The sequence below is a fragment of the Neovison vison genome, chromosome 5, assembly GCF_020171115.1.
Source record: "Neovison vison isolate M4711 chromosome 5, ASM_NN_V1, whole genome shotgun sequence".
NCBI classification, from domain to species: domain Eukaryota; kingdom Metazoa; phylum Chordata; class Mammalia; order Carnivora; family Mustelidae; genus Neogale; species Neogale vison.
Genome location: NC_058095.1, coordinates 20,383,231 through 20,402,968, shown reverse-complemented (window position 1 = coordinate 20,402,968; position 19,738 = coordinate 20,383,231). Strand labels below are relative to the sequence as shown.

The 19,738-nt window shown below is 42.8% G+C and overlaps 1 protein-coding gene across 3 annotated transcripts in view; it reads right to left on the bottom strand.

Annotated features, from left to right (window-relative positions):
- The window catches only part of DNAJC7 (DnaJ heat shock protein family (Hsp40) member C7), a 28,496-nt gene that overhangs the window by 4,336 nt on the left and 4,422 nt on the right, over window positions 1–19,738 (bottom strand). For 2 of the 3 annotated variants that reach the window (XM_044247928.1, XM_044247929.1), the window contains 8 exons: window positions 12,378–12,466; window positions 11,533–11,657; window positions 11,037–11,150; window positions 10,345–10,419; window positions 5,391–5,509; window positions 4,534–4,687; window positions 3,845–4,009; window positions 2,910–3,001 (listed from right to left, as the gene is read on the bottom strand). In XM_044247928.1, coding sequence (XP_044103863.1) covers window positions 2,910–3,001; window positions 3,845–4,009; window positions 4,534–4,687; window positions 5,391–5,509; window positions 10,345–10,419; window positions 11,037–11,150; window positions 11,533–11,657; window positions 12,378–12,466 — 933 coding nt within the window. Of the gene's footprint in view, window positions 1–2,909; window positions 3,002–3,844; window positions 4,010–4,533; window positions 4,688–5,390; window positions 5,510–10,344; window positions 10,420–11,036; window positions 11,151–11,532; window positions 11,658–12,377; window positions 12,467–15,301; window positions 15,450–19,738 lie in introns of those variants that run through there. The other variant, XM_044247930.1, reaches the window with a different exon arrangement.

The window sequence follows — 19,738 nt, the reverse complement described above, 5'->3', positions numbered from 1 at the left end:
CTTGGGATTGAAATGAAAATTATCCAGTGAGAGCAACGGATATGGAAAAGCTTTGAAACCTGTAGTGCCATAAACATGCAGGGCCAGCTCCAATCCAGAGCAGAAGTGGGATTAGTGAGCCACTTGAAGGATCAAGTTCAAGGTGCTGTGGCTGCTGGCAAATGCTTCCACTAAGACTAATCAATCTGAGAGATGTAGGTAGGCAAAAGAAAGGAGACTCTAAACACAGGCTTGCTTCATATTCCAATAGTGCAGAAGAAAAGCGGGGGGGGGGGGGTCGGCCCAAGATGGGAGGAATCTAGCTTGACAGGCTGATGGCCAGAACTTTTAAGACCTTCTCTTCCACAGAAGCAAAGTGGCATTTTCCATGTCCTGATAAGATCACTGGCGCCAAGATTGGCCTACCACTTAAACTGTGGTAGACGTTCCAGAGACAGACCGCATCAGCTGGATGCAGCATAGCCAGCCACTGCAGAACAAAGACCAGACTGACTATCCTGCCCCTTACCGACCCATCTTTGCAAACATCAGAGCTCCGCCTGGCTAAGAGGCCACAGCAGGGCGGTGGTACTGATGTGGCTGGCAAGATGGGATGCCCAACTTTTTTTTTTTTTTAGATTTTATTTGTTTATTTGACAAGAGAAAGATCACAAGTAGACAGAGAGGCAGGCAGAGAGAGGGAGAAGCAGGCTCCCTGCTGAGCAGAGAGCCCGATGTGGGGCTCGATCCCAGGACCCTGAGATCATGACCTGAGCCGAAGGCAGAGGCTTAACCCACTGAGCTACCCAGGCGCCCCGGGACGCCCAACTTCTTAAACATCTCTGATTTTCCAGCAGCATCTTAATTTATAATCTTCATTTAAAAAAAAAGGTGAGAAAAGCCAGTGCCCTGCAGACACATGGCACAAATGCTACCAGGAGCACAGAGAACCCATTTACAGGGTCAAGAATAATATAAGCTGATAGCCCCAGGTGTAGAATGATCTGATAGATAAGCAACCTTAACAAACTTTACATGCCCTTTTGGAACATATTAAACAAGCTTATTACAGTGATTTGCATTTTTATTTAACATGTTTTAAAAATTCAGAGACATCTATATTTAAATTTTTTTCTACGTTGCACACCTGAAACGATAGGACACTGTATGTCAACTATATAGCTATTAAAAAAGTATCTTTTTTTTAAGTTGAAGAAAAAGTAGAGAAGCAGAGCCTCAGGGAAAAGGGAAACTCCAGCCCATGAAAGGAACTGTAGCAAAGATCTGGTGTGTCCCCAACTTCAAGGGTAAGTTGACAAAAGACTTGGGCAGCAGTCAGGCCCCTGTCCCTGGTTCGGCTTTGGCCTGCACTAATCTCTGCTACTTCATGTCAATCCCAGCTACTTGAGGGGACCACTGGCCAAATTTCGGTCAACTGTGCCCAAGAGTGCATGCTGTTCCCTGTGGTGGAATCTCAAAGGGAGAGCCACCCAGAGGATAGTTCTGTTTCTACCACAAAGAGTTGTCTGATTAAAGCCATTTGATTTTTCCTTATTGAACACATATCAAGTTGTAATTATCCACTCCATTACCTTCCTAACAAGCCAAGAATTTTCTCTTCTCTCCCCAGTCCTTGTTCGGACACTGCAGAGTGTTCACTGAGCTGATGTGGTGTCGTGCCCCTGGCCACCCCTGCCCCACTAGATACTCAGGGGATTCTCTTTGCTAGCATTACAGCTAACACCACAATGAACTTGCCTACAGCATTTTGAATCTGTTAAATTGAGTCATTAGCTGGGCGAGAAGGTATGTGCTGTCTTTCAAAGCTTCCATGTTTGCCAACGGTTTGCAAAGAGATGACTGACAGCGGGTCACGGTCTGTAATACAATTCCATGGATGTTTTGATTTGACACTTACTGGTCTACTTAGAAATCCACTTAAAACAAATAAAAGAACCACACACAGTAGCAATTTTCCTATTTAAAAAAAAATGAAACGGGAGGCAAGCCATGCCCTGCACCACTGATGAGACCAAGGAGCTTGAAGAATGACGGGCTCCTTCGGCACCTGTGACAGCACCAGTTCTTTGGCTCCGACATTTCATGACAAGAAATGGAATGAATGTTGGAGGATTAGTATACAACACATAGGTCTTCCTTTTGGAACTCTAAAGGTTGGAATATTCTTTCCTGTCTGGCTTAGAATCTGAAATAAGAAGAGATGGATTTGGGGGAGGTCTCTCTTTGCCTTTGCGGAGGTTCCTGTTTGCAGAGAAGAGTCTGGATGGACAAGTAAGCTGGCAAGCACCCTGACTCTGAAGACAAATCTGGGCACTAGATCTAGGTAGGCATATCCTGGCTCATAAATCACCGAGTCCCACGGAGCTAATCCAAAAGGGGCTTCCTTCATACTGGGAGGCTGAGCCAGATGAAATCCCTTCAATCGAAAGACTGTCTTCCCTAACCCAGAACAAACGGGAGAAGGACAACTGTGAACTGTCTCCAAGAGATAACTTTATTTCTTCCTCTTCCAAGCACCATACATTCATTCCACAAAACATTTACTGAGTGAGCACCGACTGTGTGCCAAGCACTGTGCCAAGTTAGAGCAAAAGTGTACAACACAAAATACAATCTCCAAAGGAAATGGATTTAAACTTTAACAAAAGGAATTTGGGTCAGGCATCAGAGGAAACTTACTGACCGTGAGGGGCGTAAGACACAGGCATGGGAGACTGAGGGAGCTTGTGCAATCTCCTCCGCTGGAGGTCTATAAAGATAGTCTAGGGCTGGAACAATCCCACCTAGAGGCAGGGGGAAGGACCAAATGACCTCACAACATCCCTGGGTCTGCTTCAGCATCCACAGTGCAACTCCCCTGGCAGGCCAGCAGCAACTCCCTCTTCCCCTCGCCCGCCGGAGGCACTCACCACTGAGCTCTTCTCAAGTAGGCTTTTATGTAAGTGGCATCGAGCTTCACTGCACTCGTGCAGTCTTCTATTGCATCATCTAGTTTCCTAAGCTTCAGGAGAGAGAGAGCAGTCATACTTCACATCTCTGCAGACCAAGGGAGCCCGGAGGCTGTGAGCACAGCTTCAAAATTCTAAGAGGATCAGTCATGCTGGCCTCCCAACTGTCACACTTACTCTTGGTCACTGAGAAAGCCAGTGTCTCAGAGGGCTAAGGACACCAGGTTCCAAACTGGTTTCTCTTCTACGGGATGGAAGCCAGGCACACTTACATGCAGGGATAAAGCACCTTTGCCATTCTGGGATAGTGCCCAGACGAGACACAGAAATAGGGCAGTTCCTGCCCTCCATTCTCCCAAAGGCCAACGAGAGGGGTAAAACTGCTCTGATTTCTAAACACTGGAACACTATAAGAGCAAGGAGCCTGCTGTTGTTTCTTACAGTACGAAGGACTAGAGTGGGCCCGCAGACCGTTTCCAGCCGAACACAGGGAGTATCACTTAGGATGGACAAAAAATCTAAGCCTGTCTCATACTCTAATTTCCTCCAAATCACTCCTAAGAAAGAAATAATCACTTGCTTAGGCCAAAATCAGCAATAACATTTGCATAAAAAATTATCCTAAAGCCTCCAGGCATTCTCTTAGTGGAGGAAAGGGATCTTGAGGAAGAATCAGTAGAAATAGACTTTCAAACTGTCCCTCAAGTGCCCTTCAATTCCATGGAAAAGGTAAAAGCTTGCCTCTCAGAAGGAAGTTCCGAACAAGCCGAGTCTTCCACCCAAACCACCTTTTCTCCTTTCACCTGGCCTCCCCTCATTAGGCAGAGTCCCCAAGCCCTCTTTGATGTCCCTTAAACATATCTCCATAGGCCCCGAGACCCAGACCGAGTGCTTACCTTGGAATTAACCGTGCCCCGATTACAGTAGAGTTTTGCATTTGTTTTTATATTATTAGGGTCTATCCCCAGGGCTTCTGTGTACAGTTCATAGGCTAGCTTGTAATTTCCTTCTTTAAATGCTTTATTCCCATCTTCTTTCTTTGCTTTAAGTGCTTTGGCATTCTATAGGAAAAGCAAGGGGGGAGATCAGTTCACAACCAGGAAACCTCAGGCCACTATAACAGAGAGGTCCAAGTCTATTTTCAATTTCTCAGATCCCACCTGTTTAACATCACCCTGACCCTGACCACCGCCCCCCCACTACCTGGGCTATTTGTTGCTCACTGATGCTTCCTACAGCGTGGACAGGTGAAACCAAAATTTACAAAAGAACAACAATGAGACTCGTTTATACAGGTTTTACCTTCACTCCCTAGGATAAACACTACTATTTTTTCTTCACTGAGGGAAGAAAAAAACACACTTAGGTATTCGAAGATCTGACCCTGTATGATCACATTTACCTTTGGGTCAATAAAAGTTAGTTCTTATTGAATTAATTTCTAATGAAAGGATGAAGCATTCTGGCAAGGTGGGCAAAGGGGCTATCTTATTTCATATGGGCTTTGAACTTTCCACTCTTGACTCTCTTAAAGGCTCAAAAAGGAAGCTTTTTTTCCTACTCAGAAGTGGGGCCTGGAACTTACTCTGCAAGCAATGCAGGCCTTCTCATGGTCAGGAGCCATCCTGAGAGCCTGTACAAAAAACTGAACCGCTTTCTCAATACAATCTTCATAATAAAGGCAAAGACCTCGTACATACAGAGCATCCGCATTGGTAGAATCCATTCGTAAAATGTCACTGCAATAGCCGGAAAGGGGCACATTCAGCATAGTTTGGATCTCCCCACTGTTATTATCATTTGTGATTACTCTTGCCAGTTTTTCTCTTGACCCTGTGTCTAGTAAAAAAGTATCCAAATGTAGACAGATCCCAATGAGCTCTTCCCATATCTTCGCCAAATAAACCACCTGCATTTACCTTTAATACACTTCCTGTGTCTCAGTCTTTATTAGGACAGAGATTGGCAAACTACAGCCCACAGGGCCCGATCCTGCCTGCCACTATCCATATAAATTAAATTGTACTGAAATCAGGCCACGTCATCCACTTATCTATTATCAGCGGCTGCTTCTGCACTACAGTGACAGAGGTGAATGGTTGCGACAGAGACTGTATGACCTACAAAGCCTAAAATATTTACTACTTGGCCCTCACAGAGCTCGCAAACCTGTGGTGCAAGAAGAAAATGACATTAAAACAAATAAAAAACAAAAAAGCCACACCTCACACATGTGTTCTCCCACATGGAGCTGAAGTTCCTACTGTACTTCTACATGTCTGGTAGGTTTTCAGATCTTGTCTAACTCTGGCTTTAAGTCCCAGGAAGATCTGCTCAGCTCTCTGGTCTACCTACATGACATATGGTGGTACAGAGAGCTGCCAGACGACACCTGTCTAGTGTTCAATACCACTTCAATACAGAACTGGCCTGACTTCATACCTGGCCACAGACTGTGCTTCCGGGTAACGACCTAGCATTGCTAAACATTCTGCTTTGAGGATTTTGAAGCGATGGCAGGCAGGGGCAAATTCTAGGGCACGATCCATGCAGAAAACCACCTATGGGGAGAAGAAAGAAAAGAAGGCTCTTCATTCTGGACTCTCGAAGTATCTTCATTTATTAAATATTCACTTATTCATTAAATATCTGGCTATGAGCAACAGACAGATTCAAAGAAAAACAATATCAGAGCCTAGGAACATAGCTAATTCATTTGATTAAACCACTGAAACAAGGGGAGAAACTGATCCAGATTCTAACGACATGACAACAACAAACATTTAAGTACTTTATATACTGACCAAGTTAATGTTCACAACAATTTTATAATGCAATTTTATGAAGTACCTTATTTTATCAATGAGAAACTAAACTAAAACACAGAGATTAAGGAATGTGTTCAAGGTCACCAAAGCATGTGACAGCAACAGGATTCGGTCTCAGACACTAGAACTCCAGAGCCTGTTAATCACCATGCGAAGCTGCCTCCACAGTGACTGGGACCAAAATTCACATTCTTCTAGTGTAGAAATATGGTTATTTGCTACTTTGCATAACTTACCATGCTTAGCCTATTACATAAGGCAAGGATACCTAAAATTACCTGATACAGAATCATTGCTCCCTATATTACTAAAAGTGCTTACTATTCCCTCCTCGCTGTGCCATGAGCCTCACATCTCATTAAGCACCCTGGTGGCCACACTTCCACTTCTATTTTATTTTTATTTCTTCTTTTATTTTTATTATTTATTTAAATGACAGACAGAGATCACAAGTAGGCAGAGAGGCAGGCAGAGAGGGGGAAGCAGGCTCCCTGCTGAGCAGAGAGCCCGATGTGGGGCTCGATCCCAGGACACTGGGATCATGACCTGAGCTGAAGGCAGAAGCTCAACCCACTGAGCCACCCAGGCGCCCCTTTATTTATTTTTTAAAAGGTTTATTTACTTGTGGCGGGTATAAGTGGAGGGGAGGAGCAGAGGGAAAGAGAATCCTCAGACTCCCCACTGAGCATGGAGCCCAACACAGGGCTCAATCCCAGGACTGACTGAGCCACCCAGGCACCCCTCCACTTCTATTTTAGTAGAAATATATCAATAAAATGGTTGGTTTAAAATGGTCCTAAATAGACTGTATCAGACTACTATACTCCACATGCTAAGATATAAACCAAAAAGCGTTTCTCTCTCACGCACATGCACACACTGGGATTATTTATCTTTCAGCTTGATAAAGCCTCTCCACATATTCCTTTTTTCTCTTTTCATAAGTTTATTCTCTGAGCCTTCACTTTTTTAAAAGACTTTTTATTTTATTTGACAGAGAGAGACACAGCGAGAAAGGGAACACAGCAGGGGGAGTGGGAGAGGGAGAAGCAGGCTTCCCGCTGAGCAGGGAGCCCAATTCGGGGCTTGATCCCAGGACCCTGGAATCATGACCTGAACCAAATGCAGATGCTTAACAACGACTGAGCCACCCAGGCGCCCAAAGGCTTCGCTTTTGATTTAGTTGCTATTTCTGGGAGGTCCTTGCTGAATCATATTCTCATCAAGGATAAATGACCCGAAGGAGGAATGTGGAATTAGGAGACACCATTTTGTGGAAGAATCTGGCCATGGGGATCAGGAAGAAATGAAGTTTGAAAGCTCAGAAGTAATAACGGGCCAAATTCCAGCAACAAGCAACTGGTTAGGCATTCATATAATGGAATACGGATTGGCTCTAAAACAGAATGAAGCAACTTTCCTTATGACTTTCAAGGTCTACTAAATGGAAAAAAGGTAAGGTCCACAATAGTGAAAAGCATGTAACCTTTCATATAAAAAAGGGAAAATCAGGACTCTATTTGCTTATATATTTCTATTTGCTTATATATGTACAACCAAACTGTAGGGGAACAGAAGAAGTAAGACCAGAGATTACTTGAGGGGGTGAGAACTAGGCAGACAGAAGTGTGAGGGAATACCTATCACTGAGTATTCTTTATACTTCTACCTCCCCCACTCCACCAATACTTCTCTAATTTTTAATGATGAATAGCATCTATTCAAAAATCTAAATTTGAAAATATGCAGAAGTAAGAAAACACCAAGAGCTGCTCCACTGGGAAGACTGCGATGTTCACAGAGCAATGTGGGGGGAGAACTCTCTCTTGGGGCACAGGTCACTATCCTCGAAGTTCTAAGGATACTATGAAAATTCAGGTATCATGTAGGGTGGAGTCATGGTGCTAATTTTTTCTCCCTTAAATAGAAAAAGAACTGGGGAGGGAGGGGAAGCAATCAGATGTAAGCAGCCACACCCCGTTGCATTCGCAACGTTCTGTGTGGAGATGGTTCTACCCGTCCGGTCAGTGGCGTGTCAGCTGAAGGCTCAGTGCTTCACTTCCCACCCCCCAACCCCCATGACTACGGACAGCTGCAGGCAAAGAAGATCTTTGTTTCTTCCAAGTTCATCTGTTTCCCCTGCCAGGATCATAATTCTTCATTTGTGACATCACCATGAGCTACAGTGGGGGGGCTGGGATGTCACAAACAGAGGATTCTGTCACAAACTGGGGATTCTGGCTCCAGAGTGGGCAAGAGAGAAAAGAAACTCTAAAAACTGCCTTTTAAGACAAAGCTTTTGCCTATGTAAACCTCTGAAAACGTGACAGAAAGCAGAATTGCTTTCTAAACACACACACACCCCTCAAAAAACTTATGAATCACAGTACAAAGACATTGTGGTTATTAAAACCAATGGACAGAAGAGGGATGCCAATGAGTTAATGCTGAGACTCTGCATAAGTTAATCAGAAATATTTATTACCAAATACCTGCACAGTTTGTTACTTAAGAGTAAGAATAGGGGCGCCTGGGTGGCTCAGTGGGTTAAAGCCTCTGCCTTAGGCTCAGATCATGATCTCAGGGTCCTGGGATCGAGCCCCGAGTCAGGCTCTCTGCTCAGCAGGGAGCCTGCTTCCCTTCCTCTCTCTCTGCCTGCCTCTCTGCCTACTTGTGATCTCGCTGTCAAATAAATAAATAAAATCTTAAAAAAAAAAAAAAGAATAATTAAGAATAATTCTAAAAAATAATAATTCTTAACTGTACTCTTTTATCAAACGTTTATTGAATACATTCTATAGAAAGCACTGAGCAAATTCCCACATGTGAAAGTCAGGAAAATCTGTTCCTTGGATGATACAAACCTCTTGTAAGTGATCCTGAAAATTGATCCTAATCAGTGGTTTTTACCTTTTTAGGGGGCTATTCACCTTCCCTTTTGAAACTCTAATGAAAGCTATCACCTAAGCAGGGAATTGAGAATTTTTTTTTTTAAAGGTTTTATTTATTTGACAGACAGAGATCACAAGTAGGCAGAGAGGCAGGCAGAGAGAGAGGAAGGGAAGCAGGCTCCCTGCTGAGCAGAGAGCCTGACTCGGGGCTTGATCCCAGGACCCTGAGATCATGACATGAGCCGAAGGCAGAGGCTTTAACCCACTTAGCCACCCAGGTGCCCCGGGAATTGAGAATTATACAGATGAGACATAACCACTATTAACAACAGCTACAAAGATATCTAGAACTTTTATACCCTTCCCATGCTTTCAGACAGGTGAACCCTTTTGGCACATAAATTTTCATGGACTATCACACAGCTCCATAAAGGAGAGTAGTGTGCTTTCACAGAAAGGCCTAACATCAAAACGGTAGTGATGAAAGGTTACATACATTGGTCAAAAATCTGTAAGGAGCCTCTATTTTTTATTTAGACCTGCATCTAATTCACACAAAGCAGGAGTTAAAGCTAGCTCTCATTCAAATTAAAATGGATTACCCAAACCTAATATTTAATTCTAGCTAGTATTCCCTCTATATGCCAGTACCCTCTTAGGCTATTATCTTATATCAAAAGCAGGAACAAACTCGAGTAAACTCACTGCTTTTTAACATAAAGCCAAATATCATTAGAAAATAAATACCTTGGCAAAAAAATTTTTAGATGTCATTTTGGTAGTTTCTTATAAAACTTAACATGCTTTTACCACATGATCCAGCAATTGCCCTTCTTGGTATTTACCCAAAAGAAGTGAAAACTTGTATCGACACAAAAACCTGCAAGCAGATGTTTAGAGCAGCTCTATTTAAAACTGTCAAAACCATGACTGTAACACATGTGCCCCTCAGAGCGCCTGTGAGGCTGTCAGTTAAGCATCTGCCTTCAGCTCAGGTCATGATCCCAGGGTCCTAGCTTCCTGCTCAGCGGAGAGTCTCCCTCTCCCTCTGCCTTTCCCTCATGATGCTTCTGCTCTCTCTGGTGCACTCTCTCTCTCAAATAAATCTTTTAAAAAAAAAAAAAAGTGCCTTTGGTGGGGAATATTGATAATGGGGGAGGCTATGCATGTGTGGGGGCAGGGGGATATGCAAACTCTCTGTACCTTCCTCTCAATTCTACTATGAACGTGTTCTTAAAAAAAAAATACTCTAGGGCGCCTGCGTGGCTCAGTGGGTTAAGCCGCTGCCTTCGACTCAGGTCATGATCTCAGGATCCTGGGATCGAGGCCCGCATCGGGCTCTCTGCTCAGCAGGGAGCCTGCTTCCTCCTCTCTCTCTGCCTGCCTCTCTGACTGCTTGTGATCTCGCTCTGTCAAATAAATAAATAAAATCTTAAAAAAAAAAAAAAAATACTCAAAAAAAAAAAAAGAAAAAGACAAAGTCAAACTGAAGTGGTAATTTATTATTCTGGATCTTCTGTACCATACTACCTACACCCACACCCACCCACCCACCAACACACACGCACACACACACACCTTCTGTACCACACTACATACATCCACGCACATATGCGCGCGCATGCGGGGAGCCTTGTAATAAAGGGTAGATAAGATTTCCCCATAGTTGTACTTTACCTTCCGAAAATCCCGCTTCTCAAAATCTGTTTCTGCTATTTTCTCATATTCTATGACTGCATTAGCATTCTTGAACTACACGAGAAAATCAGATAAAGGAAAGTTTTAATGATGTTGTAAATTCAACAACCACCAAAAAAAAAAAAAACAATCAAGGTTTTGATGAAATATGAGTTCAAGAAAATCAGAACCACAGACTTTTCACAAATCAAGTTGGTGAAAATGCAACTGTGACCTCAGTTTGAACTTCAAGTCAGGAAAATCAGAGTCATGCCCTGACAGACATAAATTAAAGGCACAGCATCATCAGAGGTTGAGCAGAAGTTTCCAGATTCTCACTAAAGCGCATCCAGGAGTAAACTGGGAATAAATGGAAATGGAACTAAACACATTTTAGCTGCTACTGATTTAATCAGGATTTGAATTTACTCAAATACTTTAACCTCACTCAAATCCGTTCCTTGCAGCAGCTCTCTGCTCCACAGCCATCTCAGAAACCCTCCATTTTACAGATTTGTCTACATATAAGAAACTGAGGCTCAGACTACAAGACTTGCCTGTAATGACCCAGGTGTGGCAATGCCAGAAGTGAGACTAGCTCTCAGTTCTTTTTTTTTTTGAGCTCTCATTTCTGACTTTCAGGTCACTATACCACAGTGTCTCTTTCCATATGGACAAGACCAGAACCATACCTCCTGTTGTGCCTGAGCGTTTTTGTGATCCAATTCTAGGGCTCTCTGGAAACTACGACATGCCGCCATGGCATTCCCTAGAGATAGGTGGCACTTGCCCTCTCGTAGATGTCCCTAGAAGAAATGCAAAGAGCGAAGAAAAGGAGCATGATTGGCCAAGCAGAGAGCAACCAACAGCAGCAATAAACACCCACACAAAACCAGCACAGGATGAAAGTGCCAGAGCAGCGGTTCTCACCCAGGGGAGATTCCGCCCTCCACGGGATGGTTAGCAACATTGGAGACCTGTTTGGTTGTCACAGTCGGGGAGAAGGGGTGCTACTTATACCTAGTGGTTAAAGAGATGCTGCTAAATGTCACACAACACACAGGACAGCCCCCCACAACAAAGAATTATCTGGTCCCAAGTGTCTACGGTGTCAAGACGGAGAAGACCTGGGCTAGAGGAACGCAACTGCAGCAACCAGTCCTCCCCACGGATGGTCACATTACGTACCCGGACGAAACTGTCATCCAACCTCACTGACTGCTGTGCATCCCCAAGAGCTTCCCGGAACTTTCCGAGCATCATCAAAGTGGCGGCTCGATTCCCATAATAGCTAGCATTTTTAGGACACATATCTACAGGACAGGCAGAAGAAAATAAGGCTTAGCATGGGTCACTGCTTCAAAAACGCAGGGGCCATCTCCCCTCAGAACTACATCAAGGCAATCAAACCATAATAGGAATGCTGACATACTCTAAAAGGCCATGGCCGAAATTTTGACTACCTGTGCAAATAGCAGCAACAGTATGACCAATTAAAAAAATAGTTACTTAAAAATAACTTGATAGCTTTAAAGTGCACTGATTATCCTTTAAAGGGGTGAGGCCAGCACATTTATCTTCTTAATGAATTGTATTACAGATAATGAGAGAGAAAAATCAATTTGCATTTGTTGAATTAGGGTTGGAGAGCCTGTAAGCAAGTTAGGTGAGAAACACGCTGACATGGGATTAAAATATGCTGGCAGAGGAGGCATGAAAGTTGTTAAGATCTGATAATTAATATCTGTAAGGGCCATTTTCTAACATGGTTAAATGAGCCGGAAATGGCTGAGATTCATGTAGGTGGATTATCTTTTTGCCATATCTAGAATTTCTGGACTTGCCTTTAATTTTTCAAATGAAGAACTACCCATTTATAGGTCATCCCTCATAAGCCAATTAAGTTTGAAAGATTTCACAGAGTAAGTTATGAACCCACTAAGCCAAAGGCTACTTTTTCACGAGGCGCTACTTATAATAGAATTTATATTTAGCAAATTTATCTTCCAATATAAGCAGTAGGTCCTTCTCACCTATGGCTTTTGTATAATAGTTATAAGCTTCATTGTAATCTTTCTTGGCATAGTATGCATTTCCTTGTTCCTTGAAAGACTCTGCTTCCCTGAAAAGGAAAGAGAAAGAGGAGCATGTTACACACAAGGACTCACCTCTGTAATCTCATGGGAGCAATCTTTGGTCTAGAGCCCCAAGCATACTGAGCTGAAAGTTAGTGTGATACTTGAAGGAATTTATAGATTTGTTTGATGCTATTTTTTTGGTCACTTAGATACATTCAAACTAAACAAAGAAAACTTCTCTCATGTTACCTGCCTTTCCTCACTATTCCTGCCTATAGTCATATCTCCTACAACAAGCAAATTTAGACATCCTCTCACAGAGACGGAAATTTCTAAAGTTTATTTATTTATTAAATAATCTTTACATCCAACACGGGGTTCAAATGCATTACCCCGAGATCAAGAGTTGCATGTTCCTCTGAGCCAGCCAGGTACCCCTGAATTTTTACATTTATTTCCTTTCCACTGTGTCACTACTGCTGCCTCTGTAGCAAACATAAAAATTCAGTTACAGTCACTCCATTCAGGGGCAATGATTTCTGAATGTGAAATGGGTCACATCCTTAGAGTTCTAATGATTTACTTTCTTGAAAACTGGCTCTTCCATTTGTCACTGAAAGGACAAGCAGAGCAAAAGCAGGTGGCAAAGGAGTTAAAAGCACAGCATATTGGTATTTAAGATGGGAGGACGGAGCTGAGTGACAGCAGAGACCAAGAACTTGGATAACAGGGACATATGAGGTATAGCCTGCCAGTGCCATGCTCTCATTTGTACCCATCTACTGATGTTCTCTCTGCCTATCAAAACTATGTGGGTACTTGTGCCCCCCTACTGTTCCTATAGTACCTTGTATAACCACCAAGTGCATAATACCGGAATTTCTGCCCTATTCCAAGATCCATTTTTGAAGCTGTGCCATTAGACAAATTGTACTTTCTGAAAGGAATAATGTTATGTAAGGAGAATTATATTCCAGATCAAGGAACGAGAATCGGGTAAGATATGACTAACAATGCTTTAGAAGAACTAGTAACCCCTACCAAAGATACACCAAATCATTTTAATGACCAAACTGAGTGACGAAGATTAATTCTGTACCTAAGTGATTCCTGCAACATAAGTAAATTATCTGAGCATTTTTGCTATAAGGAAGAATCTGTTTCTTTTTCTGTCCTCTACACACCCAAAATAGAATCCAGTGCAAGGGACGTAGGGACAGAAGTACCTAATTCTTAACATAGTGATGGCATGGGAGTTTACAGCTTGATTCTATGGACACTGGCACTGGGAAGATTTGATTTATTTACTTACGTATTTTAAACTATAAAGTGGCAAAGCCACCCTCCTTTTATTGAGGCGATCTCCCTTTGCCTTCTTCTCCAGTACTCTCCTGGCAAGCCCTACTAACATAAAAAGGCTGCTAGAAGAAAGAAGGAAAATGGGAATGATCTATAAATGTTGACAGATTTGAACTGTGATGGACATAAATCTGTTTGAATAATTTACACCAATTGGTACAATGCTATGAAGCGGCCATTTGCTATTCAAAGTCCTCAAGAACTGCAAGATTTACGGGACCAATGCAACCTTTCTACATGGTGTACACCATCCTGCAGTTCTAAATTAAGCAAGGCACTATAAAACTATGAGAAGCCTATCCTTTAAGAGGAGACATGTCAAGAGATCTGAAGAATGGGCTTCCCCAACACTGGATGTCAGAAGCTGAGTCAGACGACTATGAAGAAATGGAATGGTAATTCAAAGGAAACATTGGGCCTACAGTGCACCTGAGAAGACCCAGTCTTCTCCTTAGCTGGCTGGTGGCTAAGAATACACAAATCCCTGAGGAAAACCAAGGGTATCTAGGCCCTTGAAAAGACACTGTATTAGCAGTAGAAAGCTTGTTAGTCAAAGGGGAAGCAATCTGTAGAGCTACAGAAAGGTACCCTTTCTTTCCTAAAACACCAACTTTCATGGAGGCGAGGGACTTCAGCACCAGCTTCTATAAAAACACAAAAAATGATTTCTGTGGAAAGCCAGAAATAATTTCTGAAGCCTGGCACTTTCCATGCGTTATCTTCCTACCAGGTGTTACATTATTCCCATTTCTCAGAGAAGTTAAGGGGTAGAGATTAAAAACTGGCCCAGGGTCAGGATGTCAAGCCACATGTGACAGATTCCAAAGCTTTTGCACTGTCTACCATGCTAAGCTTTCTCTCCAATGCTCATCTCTAGCTATTGCTTAAGACTTTAAAAATTAATCTGTCTTGTGCTCACTTCGGCAGCACATATACTAAAAATTAATCTGTCCTGCTAGGAACAAGACATGGGCAATGAATGTGAATTTCTTCAAACTAAGACATAAAATAGCCCCAGCATATAAAATCCAACTCCAGAACTACAATCTGGATTTAAACAAGCTAAATGACATTCCTAACAATTAGTCACAGAGAGAGCAGGGTTCCTTTCACTTTAAGATGTAAGACCTAGTGAACTGGACTTTGCCTCCCCCAAGAAATGCATTTCATTTTAGTAAATGGTGAGTAGATTCCATTCTAGAGCAAACAAAGCGAGTAATGTAGAGTCAGCCCACAGCAGAAAGAACAAGAAGAATTGTGTTGTGACAAGTTACCATGTTTTTAATCTCACACTGCACAGCATCAGGCCAGAATTAGCTATTCCCACACAACTGCCTCATGAAAAGGACTTATTTTCATAGAAACATGGTTGATTTACAGCTGCCTGAACAATGGGCACTTAGTGCTTTTAGGCTGAATGCTTATTTTTTGCCTCCAGGTCCAACTCCCAAAGTGGAGTCCCTCCATCGTTTTGCACCTCCCCACCAAATACACGACATGCTTTAACCAATGGGCCTGACCCTGTGAGACCAGCCGAGGAAAAAGTGGATCTTTGGAATCCAGCATGGCAGCAGCAAGAACTGAACAAGGCTGCATCAGGAACAATTCCAGGGTCAAATCCATTCAAGTCCTGCCCTGGGAGTCTGAGAAAGGGCTGAAGCTTGTTCAAGTTGCCCTTACAGCAAAGGGACTGAAGGATGAGATGTCAAAGGCGTGGGACTGGAAAAGAAGGAGAAGAGCTGGTTAACGAGGGAATTGAGGGCAGTCTGGTGCTGGTATCTGTCACTCCACTCACCGCCAGCATCAGTGGATTTGATAACCAAGTGAAGTTACATGTAGCTACCAAAACATATCAGCACTGAGAGAGGAAGGACTGGAATTAATTAGGTCCGCCTGGACCAACCAAAAAGAAGAAAGAGGTCCAAAATGGACTAAATGACACTACAGGTTATTTTCTATGGCCACAAAATAAAATTCAGACTAAACCCTGAAATATAATACCACATCAAGATAGAGACTTGGCCCTAACTGACTACTGGACCTATTAATAGCTACACTACATCTCTAGTACTTTTTCAGATTTCAAAGGCATTCCATGGGCCTCCTGAAATGGATACGGCAATCTTCTCTCAGGTCCTTCAACGGAGGAAGAGCCAGTGAAGTATCCAAGGCAGCTGCACAGGCGGCCTAACTCTGACAGTCCCAGATTTTTTCCCACTAGATCCTGTTAGCCAATGTCAAGGTTTTTGGATTGAAACTAATTTATCTAGTTTCCCACCAAATCTCTAAGCAGAATAAGCTTCGTCTCTGACTTGCCAAGAGATGCTGGGAAAGACTCTACCCTCCACCAAACCAGTCCTTTCACTTTGACAGCCAGCAACAAATTCCTGTGAAAAGAGCTACTGAAAGATTTTCAAAAACTTCTATCCTCTTTGGAAGTACCAGGGGTCGGGGGGCGGGGGGTGTTCCACCACAACAGAAACAGTGCTGGAGGGCCTGGGCGGCTTTCTCTCTGACAGAAACAGGTAAGGAGACTACATTCCACTCCTGGTCTGCTTTGCTGTTTTAAGATGTATTTCTTTATTTTTTGGAAATAACTTCGTCAATCAGAAAACTGCAGCCTGACACCTGCTCTACACATGTTAAAAATCTGTATATCCTCTGATCATGCAATTATATTCTCTCTCCCCCAATGCAGCACTCATTCATCACCGACGCTAATTACTCCAACGAACAGTGCCAAAGGAACCATTTGGTATCACACAGGTCTTAGCAAGGCTCAGCATCATGTGACCAATTCAGACGACGTGGGCTTATGATGACCAGTCAACTCTGCACGTTTATAGCTCAGCTAAATTAAACATACATTCAAACACCACACTTCACATTGCAATGGGACCCAAATTAGATGCCCTATAAAAATCTCCATTTTCTTTCTCAATACTTCCAAGTTGAATGGTAAAGCAAGATCTTCACCTTCGACCAACCAACTGGTTTATCTTTTAGCAATGAGAGAGTTAGAGAATTTTACTCATCAGCTTTCATGAATGCAGGGTTCACTGGGTGGCAGTTTGGAAAATGCCCTCAATATGACTGAGTTCTCTTTGGAAATGCTTCACATTTCATGTATTTATGAATTATTAAAATGGGGATGAGATGCTTCAGTATCTGTACAGTGTCACTTTAAGATTTATTACCTCTGTGCATTAAAAAAAAAAAAAAAAGACAGTGTGGTGCCTAGGTGGTTCAGTCTGTTAACTGTCTGACTTTGGCTGAGGTATGATCCCAGGGTCCTGGGATGGAGCTCTGGCCCTGGGTTCCCTGCTCAGCAGGGAGTCTGCTTCTCTTGCTGCTTCTGCTATCAAATAAATAAATAAATAAAATCTTTAAAAAAAAAAAAAAAAGGACTAGAACAGTTCACTATTCTGTAACATCTGCAACTTAGGAAATGTGGATTAGCTTTTTTATGAGAAAAACACACCTGACTGTTTTTACTTATTTCAAGTATTTGCCTAGAATAATATATTTTTTATAAAGTTCAGGTTTTCTTCTTCTTCTTCTTCTTTTTTTAAGATTTTATTTATTTGAAAGATCACAAGTAGGCAGAGAGGTGGGCAGAGAGGGGAGGGGGGAGAAACAGGCTCCCTGCTGAGCAGAGAGCCCGGTTGCTGCAGGGCTTGATCCCAGGACCCTGAGATCTGGACCTGAGCTGAAGGCAGAGGTTTAACCTACTGAGACACCCAGGCGCCCCAAGTTCAGCTCTTCTAATAGCCATTAATAATACTTTAAATCAAGGTGCGCCCGGGTGGCTCAGTTGTTAAGTGTCTGCCTTCAGCTCAGGTCAAAATCCCAGGGTCCTGGGATCGAGCCCCACATCGGACAGGAAGCCTCCTTCTCCCTCTCCCACTCCCCTTGCTTGTATTCTCTCTCTCGCTGTCTCTCTCTGTCAAATAAATATATAAAAGCTTAAAAAAAAAAACCAAAAACAAAACTTTAAATCAAAAGAGATACAGAAGCTTGAATGAGATTTTTTTTCCTCTTTTTTGCATTTTCTTGATGTATTCGGCTAGTTTTGATGTGGAAGAAAAATATAACTGCTAAAAATACAACTCAGGACAAGATGATTTCTTTTGTTAGAGCACAGACAAGTATTTCAGGGCCTTGGCTTTTGGAGACCATTCTACTGGCAGGAAGAATCTTAGAAAAAGCTACCTATTAACAATAACACTTTATACTGTCCCTAAGTCAAATATCCTTTAGGCATTCTTACCATATTTACTACTTCCAAAATGTCACCTTCACTCTGTGACTGTTGCACCCATTTCTCTTATTCAGTCAAGTATACTAGTTGTTCTTCGATCTAGAAACATCCTCCACCCTATAGAATTTACGGGATCTTGGCCAGTCTCAGAGTAGAAATTCCTTCCTCCTTCCCACAGACCAAGACCTCTTGTCCCCAAAGGCATGTCAGAGGGCCTGTTTCATGTTGTACTCTCTCTGACCTCCATGAGAGAATAAGTAAAAGGAGCCCGGGAGCCTTTTATTCCATCTTACCAAACACATACTATTCTTTCTTCGTTTTCTAACTAGTCTACGGATGAAATGACAAGTTTTATCTATATAGGTAGGTGGAGCAATTCCACAGACTCAGCGCTTGCTGAATGCAAGGTGCTATATACTGGGTATGAATGAAGGCTTTAAAATGGTCCAGAGAAAACAGAGGGTGGGTTCTCCACCAGGTGGTAAAAGTGAGCTACCCACCTTCCTTTACCTTTAGAATAAATAGCTTCTATTTTCACTTTAAAGCACAATTAAAATACCCATCCTTCTCCCAAAAACAGGGGAGGAGACGAAGATGAAGAAAACTCATTAACATACCAGTTCAAGTTGTTCTTTTTCTGGACATTCGGTGGTGGTGCGGGGGTGGGGGGGCGGGATATGCCTAAACAGGGGCAGAGCCAGAAAGGACCAAGGGGAGTCACAGATACAGTCTACACAAGGCAGCAGCACTCTCTACTGCTCAAGTAGGGAAGGACACCAGGCAACACACTGGAGTTGGCAATGTCTTATTCAGTGTGGGGGGGGGGAAGCAATCAACTGATCAATTGACCCAGACAGAAATCCTATTGTTGCCCACAGAAAGATATTCCCATGAAACAGCTGACTCAACCACAATATATTTATGCTAGTTCCTTAAATGGGAGGTGTCACAAGCTGGCATCTACCTAACCTTTACTCCAGGGGAGAGGAGACCCAACCATAATGCTGGCTCTGAGAAACTTCTCAGAAGCCAATCTGAGGACACAAGTCCTGGCCTCTCAGCAACGGTCAGTCTTATTTTCATAACAAACCCACCATTTTCTATCCCTTGGTTCCCTATTCTGTGAGATCTCCTACTACCCTCACTGGGACATTAGCACCCAACAAAAATCTAGAACTAAGGAACTATAATTAAGAAAAAGGCTGCTTTCTGAGTTTTGGTGGGAGGGAGGGGTGGAAGTGGGAACCAGAGTGGGGAAGTCTAGATTGTCAACTGGTATGTGGCTTCTAAAGTTCTCACAAAAAATACTAAAATAAAGTTATCTTGGTTCCTTACTTTAACAGGTGATTGACTATCTTGGAGCAAACTGTCAGAGGAAGAGCTTGCAGGACAGAAACTCCCAAGAATAAGAGAAAAATGTTGCTTGCCTCATACACCCTCCCCAAAAGCCTAATAATAGAATCAAAAGAGATGGTTAACACTTTGCTTATCTGACAATCTGGTCTCCCCACAAAAATGAGACACAGAATATGACTCTGAAAGTTGAGTATTCCTCTTCATATTTTCTTTCTTTCTTTTTTAGATTTTATTTATTTATTTGACAGAGATCACTAGGAGGCAGAAAGGTAGGCATAGAGAGAGGGGGAAGCAGGCTCCCTGCTGAGCAGAGAGCCATGTGGGCCTCGATCCCAGAACC